This window comes from Bactrocera oleae, chromosome 4 (assembly GCF_042242935.1).
Source record: "Bactrocera oleae isolate idBacOlea1 chromosome 4, idBacOlea1, whole genome shotgun sequence".
Lineage (NCBI taxonomy): Eukaryota > Metazoa > Arthropoda > Insecta > Diptera > Tephritidae > Bactrocera > Bactrocera oleae.
Window position 1 is genome coordinate 13,814,889 of NC_091538.1, and position 12,333 is coordinate 13,827,221.

Sequence of the window (12,333 nt, forward strand, 5' to 3'; positions counted from 1 at the left end):
TAAAAATTTATGTATTTTTATTGCCGATTTATGCTTTGCTATGTGATGCTAAAGCATGCCAGCAATAAAGAAATTAAATGCATATGTACGTATGTATGTACTTAATTTAACAATAAGGTCAATGATTAAGCCGCAGCCACAAACTCCGTGAATTAGTTTCTGTTTTTTACCAAAATCAACCAAAAAATATCAATTATTTCAAAGTAAATGTACGCTTATGCTAAAGTAAGGCCAAATGAAAAGTATAAATAATAAAAATTTAAATAAATTTATATATAGATTGTATATATATACTTATATACAGGTATGTTGTAGTATGAGTGCAATCAATGGGCTTACCCAGCGTTGCAACCGGATGCAAATGAGCAAACAATAAAAAAAAAAATGAAACAAAAAAAAAATTTTTTTTAATTGAAGCTTTCTACAAGCCGGTGTATAAAATTAAATGAGAAGAATGCGATTGGATGTGCTTTGGTTCGTCGTTTTTATTGAAGCTTATCTTGCGTATATTTTCGCAATTTTACTCTGTTTTTCCTTTTATTTGAAAAATTTTTCATACCGCTTTTTTGCTATATATATAATTTTTGTGTTTGCTACACAGTTATGTTTGCTTTTAATATTTAAATTAATTTGAATTGAAGCACGCTTTCACAAAAAAAAAAAGATATATATAAATATATACTTTGTACATTATATATATGTAGTATATGAATAGGTTTGAGGATTGAAATAAAACGCCTGACTGACAAATTTTTTCAGCATAACTGTGTGAAAGAAATTTAAATTTGACTAAATGACTTGATTTATCTGTTTATAGCTTCATAGTTGAGGTAAATTGATCGATTTGCTTCATTAAAACCCGTTTTTGCGGTACTTAAATCATCGGGTATTGTACGTAGGTACATATTTGAAACTAGAAATACGAATATGTCGGGAGAATTCAATGTTTTTGGTATTACACGAAATAGCTTTTTATTTCACGAAAGAAATATTTAAATAACAATCGAGACTTAAAAAAATATTTAAAGGATTTTTCTAATAAAAATATATTATAGCAACAACAAAAATTCGAAAATTTTTCAACAAAGACTGCATAAATATTAATGAAAATATCACATACACTTACTAATTCCCTTGAAAAAAAATATTTATGCTATTTCATATGAAACTCAGAAACTAGAAACTGTTCCTTAAGATGTTGAGCTTAAAGCTCACTAAAGTTGAAAAACTAAAAATTTCTTATGCCACTGAATTTCTATCAAATTTTGTTTTGAATTTAACATTTTTTATTTGACTAAACTGCCTGCAATCTGTTACTCTGAACAGCGAAATTTGTCCATGAAAGTGATTTGAAATGCTTTTGAGCTTTTAGTGAAAGCTTTAAATTGTACGTTTAGAATTAAATTCGCACAGAATAGCAGTAATTTATGTAAAAAATGTTATTATAAAATCATTAGCTTTTAAGCTTTACATGAAAAAATTATACAAATCTACAAAATAGCTTGGGACTGCACAATAATTTTGGCATAACTGTGGAATATTTTGTGCTTTTAATAGATTTTTATGATAAACTTTTACAAAAAAACTTGCACAATTTTTGTTTTCAAATATAATAGTAAAGCATCTTTAGTGCTTTCACCTTTTGAAAAGTGACTTGTGAGCTTTTATACTTAAATGGAGATCGTGGCATGCCAAAAAAAAGTCATTAATTAGACTACATCAGTCAATTACAACTTAGTGCGGAATAGCAAAAAGTATTTATAAAATAAAGCTCACATTAGGGAGATGGTTTTATGGGCTGAGAATTGAGATTTAATTACAAAGGACATTAGAAGTCTTATCGTAATATATGAAAATAAAAAGTAAAATGTTTTGTTATTATCTGACGCAGTAATTCTGAGCAAAACATATTGAAGAAAATTTTTAGGCAGCTAAAATCGCTAAAAAAAACTGTTATAATAGTATCTCTAAGATTAGCTACGAATCGATACAATACTTGTGCTACTACGATACTACGTAAGTATTCGGTAATACCACAGCTTTAGCCGAAGATGCTTTCAGGAGCTTTTCGCCAAAAATTAAGTAGGCTTTTATGTATATTTAAGAGAAGAGAGTTGCTGCGAAAGTAAAAAGAATTGAGCTTTCGAGTAATGTGTGAAAGTCGGTAATATTCTACGAGGTAAGGAACTTCAATATTTCTAAATCTTAAGAACTGCAAACAAAGCCGAAAAGCGGAATAGACAGTAAAAAAGTAGTTGTTTCGTATTAAGCTGCAATCGCTCAAGCTATATTTTAAGCTTTCCTACGCAAATCTTTGCTAAGCCCAATTCCGCAACACAAAATCAACGTCCGCTTTAAGCGTGTTTACCAACACCAAAATGATAAATTAATACTAAAATGGTTCAAATATGAAAATTTCAAATTTTTAGAATGATATATTCGAGGAATTTAGTTTGAGGCAGGCAAAATTTAGCCATACTTTTCTTTCATACTGAGTGGTATATTTTTTCAACTACTAAAACATAAGTTATAAATAAGATGATAATGGTATATATTATAGTGGAAGTTAGGCGCCATTGGTAAAGGGTAAAAAGTATAAAAAAAAATTGGAAATTAAAAAAGCCAAAATAAAATTATTTTCAGTGAAGGTGAGGTGGGGTGTTTGTTGGTTGGCGCAGAACGAATGAGGTAAGGAGGACAATGTAAAATAAAGTACCTGATTTCCGCCTTGACCATGACAAGGATACGGTTCAACGGCCGATTGCACTTCGCTTCCAGTCGCGGCCGAATCGAGACACATATCAGTGTAAATATTTGCAATCTGAAATTGGCAATGAAGTTCGGTTGCAAACGATCAGTACGAAAGCCTATTATGGTAGCTATTGTTTTTACTGTTGTTGCATTACTTTCATTTGCAGGCAAACCCATAACCATTTTAGATTTTAACCAAAATGAGTGTTCGTTTTTGTTTTTTTGTTGTTATTTTAGTAGTTTTCGTTCAACACAGAAAATATACAATACTATAAGGATTAACGCTATGGGGGAGTTGGGGTGGTTTAAAGTATAAATTAATTACTCGAAAGACGTTAAATATAAATAAAGTAAAATATTTAAGCATATTATTTATGCTATTTTTGCTATTGTTTTTGGTTTGTGGTACGGAGCCTGTGGCGGTCGCATACTTTTTCTGCCTTATTGCTGCTGAAACATGCAAAATCTTTTTGTTGCTGGCGACTATTGTTGTTGTTGTTGTGTGTTTAGTTGAAAGCACTTCTGTACAAACCTGATTGCCGCCTTGCCTGTGGCAGGGATATAAACCGACTGGCTTCTTCAAGTTCCGCTTGCCCGCTGGCGAATCCAAGCATGTGCGACCGCCAACGCCTAGATTTCTTATCTGTAATTTTTTTGTGTGGTTTTTTGGCATGTTAAAATTTTTGGTTAATTACATACATATGTATATTCTGTATATATATTTTGGGTATACACATGTGGGTAATATACATTCGTCTATTACTTTTTGTTGTATACAAATTTGTTATAAGATTATTCGTTTACAAATTTTGACATATACGTAAGTATTTAGATTAGTATTCAGGCATGTACAATGTATGCATGGGGGTGTGTTAGCAATGAACGTGCAACTTACCTCGCCATTCGCCACTGAATCGCCAGGTATGAACAACTCTGGGTAGACATTGTCGAGATACCATTTGAAGCTTTGACAGCCGAGATTCCGTCTGTAGTGGAAGAAAATAAATGAATACATATATATTAAAGATAAATATATACATATGTATGTATCGGTATGAGTAGTCTCTATATATACTAAATATGTAGCTTCTCGGAACTAAAAAATATTTACTAAATAAAAGTTTGTATCATAATATACAAAAATTAAAATATATCATTGTTCGACATTTGAAAAAATTTACTACGAAAGGCGCTCAATTTGACAAGATAATCCGAAACTTAAGTTGTTGTAGGGATAACTAATAAACTTTCCGAGAAGAGCTACAAACGCATCCCTAACATAGCTTGTTTATATAACGACAGCATGCATTAGCTAAATAAAACCTAACATCTAAACTAATTTAAACTGATATCTATGCAGATAGTATATTTTTGATAAATATGTTGAGAATTGCAAAAGTTGCTTGTATAAGTCGAATGAAAAAGTTTTTATAGAGGTGAAACATTTATTTTAAATTTGTAGTTAACACATGCAACACAAGTTTCTTCAACTCTACAAAATTTTGTGTGAATTAGATCGTCATCTCAGGAGTTTTGCGACTGAAATGGAATAGCCCGGGTGTCATAACGTAAGTCTGTAGGTATAGCAGATTCTACAAAGAAATTTTTTTCCGTCATAAAAACTTATCTTCCAGGAAGCTGTTTTAAAGAACGCTTTAACTTAATCCAAAATTAAAATCTTGCAGCCTTCAGAACCCATGTCACAGAACTTGTAGTGTAGTAGTTGCAGGTTCATAATCTTGAACTGCAAGGCCCTATAATAACCAACAAAAAAACATCAAAATGTTCATGGACCTATATGGCTGACTTTATTGACTTGAAATTAGTTATAAAGTTATCACTTTTAACTAATTTTATCAAATCGGTTGAATATATTTTTTTTAACAGACGATAACTCTTCACAAACTCCTTTTCATCAGTAAACCGCTGTAAGCTCTTTAGCTTAAACTTTTATTGTTATAACTCGCTTATCTAAATAATTTTGAGTAATAAAATATTTTAAACAAGTGGTAACCTTTGTCAAAAATATGTTGCCGTTTACAAGATGTAAAACTCTTCATTTTGCTTATTATTAATAACAAATAAGTAGCAGCCCTGGTTTGAATATATTCTCACAACTCTTAAACAACCCTTCTCAAATAATATTTCGGGGCCTATTCACTTCGATATCCGCATTATTTTACTATATCTTATGAGTAATTGTCAGAATTTTCAAACAGGTGGCCAATATCTTTTTAAACGTTCCCATATTTACGCGCACATTGCAAAAATATTCAATTTATTTCAGCAAAAAAATTTAACGACATGTTATAACAAATGGCAACTCTTATCAAAAATATTTTTTTGATAATATTATACCCTTTCTAAACTTCTTCTTTTGTGTCTAATGGAACTTTATATGCTCAATTTCTTACCAACAATTTTAAACAGGTGGCAACTCTGAAAAACATGTTTGGGAGAGAAATCTTATGACTATTTAGTATTAGCATTGTAGTATTTAATTAATTTCAACAATGAAATTATTACTAACTTGCAGGTTTTAAGTGGCAACCCTTTAAAAAATATGTTACGTATACGTAACAATATACGTTTTCTAAAATTCTCCATTTTGTTAATAATGCGGGCTTACTATCATCTAAATTTGTTTTTAAATATCATAAGGTGGCAACTCTGCTTAAAACGTGTTTCTTAACATAAATCTTTTTAACTATAAGTTTTCTAGATTGTGCCACTGTGATATAGCGTACATTGTATTTATTGTATTAATTTTTTAGCATCGAACAGATGGCAACGCTGATTAAAAATTTTCGTCTCATATTTTTCTTAGCCCTGTTTGTTGTCGTGTGCAAATTGTAACATTTAATTGTGTTAAATAAAAAAAATTATAATAAAAAATTTTAAACGGGTGGCAAACCGAAAATCGCAATAATTTTTAACTGTAATCGTTCTTAAACGTCTTTAGCTGGATATACATACATATATACGACAACAATGCGTAGACGTTGGAATAATCGTAACGGAACTTGAACAAATAACATTACTTGATTGCATTTCTCGCACTGCTATTTTTGTGAGCACAGCTGTATATATTTCTGTATAGAGTTTTTTTTCTAAATTTGCTCGAACATTGGGCAATCCTGTCCAAAATACTTGTAACTTTCATAAAATTTTTTTGCAGTCAACTGGCAGCAACTGATTTCTCTAATTTACTTTCTCAGCTATTTTTAATAGAGTTGTTCATTTCATAAACGCGTTTCATACTCACCTGAGTTCTTTCCGTGCGCTCACATCGCCGTAGTCACCCTTGTCCTGGCCAATGCGCTGGTAATAATATTTCGCATAGTCATCCAGCCATACTTCAGCCAAACGAACCGAGTTCTTCTTCAGCACATTTACACCGGAGCGCCACTGCAATATAAGGAAATAAGAAATGAGCAAAAATGAAATTTGTAAAGGGAAAAATTAAATTGAAAAACAATTGAAAATTTTGTAAATTCATAGACAAGAAGACAGCAGAAGGAATGTATAAATGAGTTAAAGGGTGGCTAAAGGCAGAGCTGCGTGGAAAAGGGCATTAATTGAAAATAACAGGAAGACGTTGCAGCTGAACAAAGAGAAGGCAGAAGGAGCGCGTATGAGGCAACATAAAAGTAACGGTACGGTATAATTGCCAATGCTGAGTATATATGTGCTCGGGTGCTGGTGGAGAACACGTTCGAGCGCTTGAATTCCGGGAATGTTTCATTAGTGGATGCCAATTTTCATTTATACCACACAATGCCAGGATACAGACACACACATACACACATATGCATATATAAAACACCACATTACTGTCTCAGCTGTAGCGTCATTGAAACACTAATTACCTGCCGCCGGATGGTTGGACGCTTGGTCCCGGGGGTCTCTATGCAATTTGCTTGTTGTCAACAAGCAATTTGCTTGTTTTCAAATAATTTCGGAAACACCTGAAAAACAAGCAACGTCGTTCACCCTAAAGCTAACACAAACACTATTTATATCACCGTAGCAACTTCATTTGAGCAACACACACACACAGCCACGCACATATTGTATATGCGTACATGTTGTCAGCAATAACAACAGCTTAATGTTCACAAAGAGTTGATCGGCGTTTTTGCTATTCTTTCCTGTTCCGATTTTCTTGGCAGCAGCAGTGACATGAGTGTCCTTACTTGCTGCAAACCACAGCAGCGATAATTGCTGAAACATGAGCGCAGAGCATGTCTCCTTGCAAAGGAAAATCAAGAAAAATTGCTTATACCAAAAGTGTGTAGACATTGTGTCAGAATCGGTTGCTTTGAGCTCGTCAGCCGGGCGCATGGTTGTGGCTGGTTGCGCTTTGTCTTTGTTGTGTTGTTGTTGAGTGCTGTGCTTAAATGAAGGTATATTCGAAAATTTTCTTTGTTTAAGCATTGTTTATAAGGGACCTGTTTAGATGTACTACTAATGTGTAGAGTTGCCACCTGATCGAAGATTAAACTTGAGAATCCACTGTGAGCCAGTGCTGGCATAATCGACATTACCGAGATCATGTAGAATTTTTTGTATGTCAATTATTGTTGTTGTAATTTTAAAACAAGGACGCTCATGAAATATATTTTGTAACTCAGTGAGTTAAAGGTTGCTTAACCTGGCGCCTCTAAATGGTACACAGTTCCCTATCCAAAGTTAAAATTGTGTGTTGAATGATCCCTGAATTGCCCAGAAGCCAACTATAGCTGATCTAAATAAACATAGCCCGGGATATACTCTGCTCTTTTATTAACCTTGAGCAAGATTATGGTCGATCAGATCCTCAGCTAGTTACCTTATATCTCTACCGTTTGAAAGATTTATGCTAACTTTAATAAATGTTTAACCAAAGGGTCTTGCGCATTTTATACCTTTTAGTACTTCACCAGCGATATTTCGTTCCACAACTACTATTCAGCAAATTTTGAACGTAGAGATGATTAATTGAGTCTTTACAGATTCATCTAAGTCGTCTGCGGACTCATTAATTTCGTTACTACATCTCTCATAGATTAATTTTGTAAGTTACTAAAACATTTTATACAAGCTGTCAACTGAACTTTGGTTGTTTAGGTTCGTAATCATTTTTGGTATGACAAAAAAAGTCGGCGAAGATCACGCTTTCTATTCTGACTCATGCAAAAACACAACATGACAGCAGCTGCCTCAGCCTGAAAAATTGAGCTTCAATAGCCATTAGCAATAAAGAGTCTGGTATTTGGTGAGCAAATATCCGTAAGTGTTGTTTTATCCAACTTGAAAACAAATACGCCTTGCGAATATCCCTAGTCAAATAAAATGCTCACGTAGTAAAATGGAGCCAGAGTTACCTCCCAGTTCTTCGTCACATACCAAACTGAGAGAGAAATAAAAATCTAATTGCTGTTAAAAATAACTCCGTAACAGTTATGTTAAGATCCTCAAATATATCCAATCAAGGTAAACAATTTTCCTAACTCATAGACTTATAACTGGAGTTTACAAGTTTCCGAATAAGATACATTTTTACGATAAATAACTGGAGAGAATAGATAGATAGAAACTGACATACAAACCGTATTTATGAAATCGTACAATACCATAACCTTTAAAATTTATGCAAATAAACTAAACACTGTTTTCAAGACGGTTGAGCTCATTTCAATTCGGATATGCCAAACTCAAAGTAGTCGGCAAGTTGGTTCGAGCAAAAAATGTTAGATTGATTATTTGGAATCATTTCAATTCGGAGTCCTTAAACTCAAAATGGTCGTCGAGTTTGGTTGATCTGTAAGATAGATAAAGATCTTAAGACCAAAATTCATCAGAATCATTGACCTCAATATAGCTAAACATTTTATGGAAAACCTAAATAAAAGTTAAGATACACTTTTCGAATTAAGAAGAACTAACTAAGTTGTATGTGCTACTGGAAAAGGTAAAAGTAAGGGATATGCGCCTATTTCTGCAATAGCAATTATTCGAAGCCCTATCAGCGTTTTTGGAAAGTCTAAAGCATAAAGTGTATTCCATTTATGTGAGTTTATTTTTCAGCTCTTTCAGCAAACTTCACAGCTTCATTATAATTTATAGTATGTCTGTTATGGAAACATAAGTAGTTTATATTTTCTAGCTCTACCTATATTTCACAGCCATCAGGAGACTAATGCTTTATTAAAAAGCGTAATCTACTGCACTCTCCAACTTTTTCTAATTAATTCGTAAACCAGAATATATGGCAACTCGTTACGTTTTAATTTCGCCTGCAGCGTCGTAACTAATACAACGCATTCGCTTTGTGAAGTTTCGGTTGCCATGCGAACGCTCACTTTAGCCATCGAGTACTCGACTACTGCTTTCAGCACGTGCTCTAACAGTAATTGATGTAACAACACATGTGACTAATAGCAGTGCTGCTTACATTACTCGCAACTCATTCTCCCCAATACATGTTTTTATATTTGTAGTCGGATGTATATTCTCACCAAGCAAACGCTTGCCTGCTATGCACCTCGCACTGTTATTCGAGTTGCTTATTGTTCGTCAGGTGTTAAACAGCATATAGGTTTTCCTGCGCTGCCCGAACAAATGGTGTGTCAACACTTGGCTCATGGACAAGTGATATCGTATATACCTTTACATATGCACTTCATATTGTGCGCTTTTATTTTCGGAATTGACAACAAACGGTTCGCTTGGCTGGCCAGGCGGCTTGTTTATTTATTGCACAATATCCTTGGGGCTCGTAGCAACTAAAGTGTGGGCGTATGGTATGGTGTAAGGTACATCGTAAGCTTTTATTTCACTCTGGGTGAAGGTTTAAATGCGCACAAGTGTTTTGTATGCCTACTTACATTAAGACTTATTTACACATATATATACTAGTATGTAAACTATATACTACTAAATATATATTTAATTACTAATGAGACGTAAATATAAACAGAGTTTTATTTTTGTACAATGGGCTGGACTTATTCTATGTTATATTCTCTTCGTATAAATAATATGTATGTTTCGCTTATCGCTAGCCCTTATATTGGACGGTTATACATGACAGATTTGAGTCAACTATTTTGTCTATCCGACCGTTTTAATAGACTCAGAACTAATAACTAAAGACTAAGAGAGGGTCGAGTTTAAAGCTCACTACACTCTGCTGCTAGATGTTGGTCCAGAGATGCTAATATTAGCTTACGTCTTACCGATCCAAACTTGCGCGGTTTAAACCCCAATCACTTACGATGACGTAAGACTGGTCGCCTTGAGAATTGATTCTTCTTAATCAATTCTCCCTTTTGGCAAGAAACATTCGAATAAGGAATTTTTGAAATTATTTATATCAAATCACCCCCATATTATGAGATAAAGAGTATAAAGAGAACTCGCCAAATGATGATGTAAAGTCTAAACTTTGTTGTTCTAGCAGTCGCAGTTATTTTAGTTAAAATTTTGAGAAATACAGCCAGGACAGAGGTCATATACTTAATAAAAAGTCGCGGGTCTTGTCGAAAAAGTGGACTCAGCTTTTTTGGGAATGGAAAGCCTGAATAGTAGATTTTTTTACATTTGGCCGTGAAAATATTTGATCATATATATTAGCAAATATTGTATAACGAAAAGGAATTAAGTACATAGATGTGTAACTCTCCCTTTTTCGACACGGGAGACGTATTGTAGTTAAAGAAAAGAAACCATTACTTTTTTTCCTAACCACGTTTCACCAACTCTATGTCCTCTGATATTCTTTTGCCATCTCGAAGCGCTTCGACTCTCTCACTTAACATAGCGCATACTCTCACTTCACTTACCTTATATGGTGATCGCTTGCGGAATATATGCCCGACATGTGAGCATGGTATAATCTCTAGCGTGCCACCGCACATCCAAGTTTTGAAAGACAATTCCAAATTCTCACCACCCCAAATATCGAAACCCGAATCATACGTGCCAAGCCGTTCGAAGAATTTACGATCGATGGAGAACAAGCCACCGGCCATGGTGGGTGAGTAGACGGGCTCAGCGGAGTTCTGAAAGAGAAAAAAAATTTGTTTTTATTATTGATATAGATTGTAATTTTTTTTATAAAAATTTAGGTGTTAAACGATATTTTTGTAATACGTTTATATTTTGAGTTTCCTACATAAAATCTAACGCCAAAAATCTATATTTTTTACAGAAAAATCTGTTATCTACCGAACCTTATTTGTTTGTTTATTTCTACTACTTTTGCTTCCCTTCATCGCCCTCGATTACTTGTACAAATAAAAGCAAGTGGTACATTGGAGGGCGCTTCACTTGTCAGCGCACGCAAATAGATTTAATTGTTTGATCTCAGCTGTGTAATTAAATATATATATGTGCATAGTATTACCTGCTGTTTGGCATTTTAACCCAAGACCCAACACCCGCTCGATTAGTTAGATCTTCACACTAATGCAACTTGAAAGTGTGTACTTTGTGTCGATTACTTACACACACACACACACACATATTTACTTAGAAGCTTAGAAGTACATACATATATGTGTGTTTATTTGGCTTTATTTGAAATTTGTTTCGCTTTTATTAGATAGAGCGGCGCAGTAGTAGCAGGTAAACGGTAAAGAAAGTGGCATTTCTAGTAGAGATACACATACAAACATAATACAATAACATACATATATACATGCTTATACATGCTTATACAATCAGCTACCAGCGTGTGTACTTGGGTGTCGATGTGTGCGTATGAGCTCAAAAATAAATTGAATCACATAAGTACATTAAATTTTTGTAATTGAAATAAAGCAACATTAAGTTAATTGCACTGACAGGAACAGGCAAGCGAATGCGTGAAAGAAAATTATGGGAGGGGCAAGTGTTATTATGTGTGTGTGTGTATTTCATGACAGAGAATAATGGCGCACAAAAAAAGTTGCTGTGTTTGGCAGCGTGAAATGCCTGCTTGAGTTCATGTGAACAAAAAAGTAAGTATACAACTGTGATTTCCGCCGGCAGCGGAAATGTTACAAAAGTATAAAATTGCTATTAAAAATGTATTATTGCATACAGATAATTATATTCTCATTAAATTTCTGTAATTGACACGTTTAAGAACAGTTTAAAAGATAGTTATACAAAAAGTGTAGCCTAACCACAGGCGCATGTTCCTTTTGTACTATTTGTGTTATGAAAATGATATCGTTGTTAGATGTAACTGTAATTGTTTAAGTCTCAAGCTACAATACCCTTCACAAATACTAAAGATTTAATACAATAATATCCTTCACAAATAAAAGAGCTTCCATACAAGCACTTGATTCCGATCGTTCAGTTTGTATCTCACCTATATGTTATAGTGGTCGGATATCGACAATATAGATAAATGATCAGCTTATTGGAGAGGATAAGATGTGTGTAAAATTTCGGATTAATATCTTAAAACCTGAGGGACAAGTCGCGTACAGATAAACGCACAGACAGACGTACGTGACTAGATCCACTCGAAATATTAACAACTAAAATTTAAAATACACAGAAAAATTCTTAATTACCAAAAACTGTCACCTTTCTGAATCACAAATA

The 12,333-nt window shown here is 33.6% G+C and overlaps 1 protein-coding gene across 4 annotated transcripts in view; it reads right to left on the reverse strand.

The window, feature by feature from the left end:
- The window catches only part of Pgant9 (polypeptide N-acetylgalactosaminyltransferase 9), a 193,447-nt gene that overhangs the window by 10,483 nt on the left and 170,631 nt on the right, over positions 1-12,333 (reverse strand). For 3 of the 4 annotated variants that reach the window (XM_070108611.1, XM_036375290.2, XM_036375291.2), the window contains 4 exons: positions 10,578-10,796; positions 6,017-6,159; positions 3,647-3,737; positions 3,284-3,394 (listed from right to left, as the gene is read on the reverse strand). In XM_070108611.1, coding sequence (XP_069964712.1) covers positions 3,284-3,394; positions 3,647-3,737; positions 6,017-6,159; positions 10,578-10,796 — 564 coding nt within the window. Of the gene's footprint in view, positions 1-2,716; positions 2,822-3,283; positions 3,395-3,646; positions 3,738-6,016; positions 6,160-10,577; positions 10,797-12,333 lie in introns of all 4 variants that reach the window. The other variant, XM_036375293.2, reaches the window with a different exon arrangement.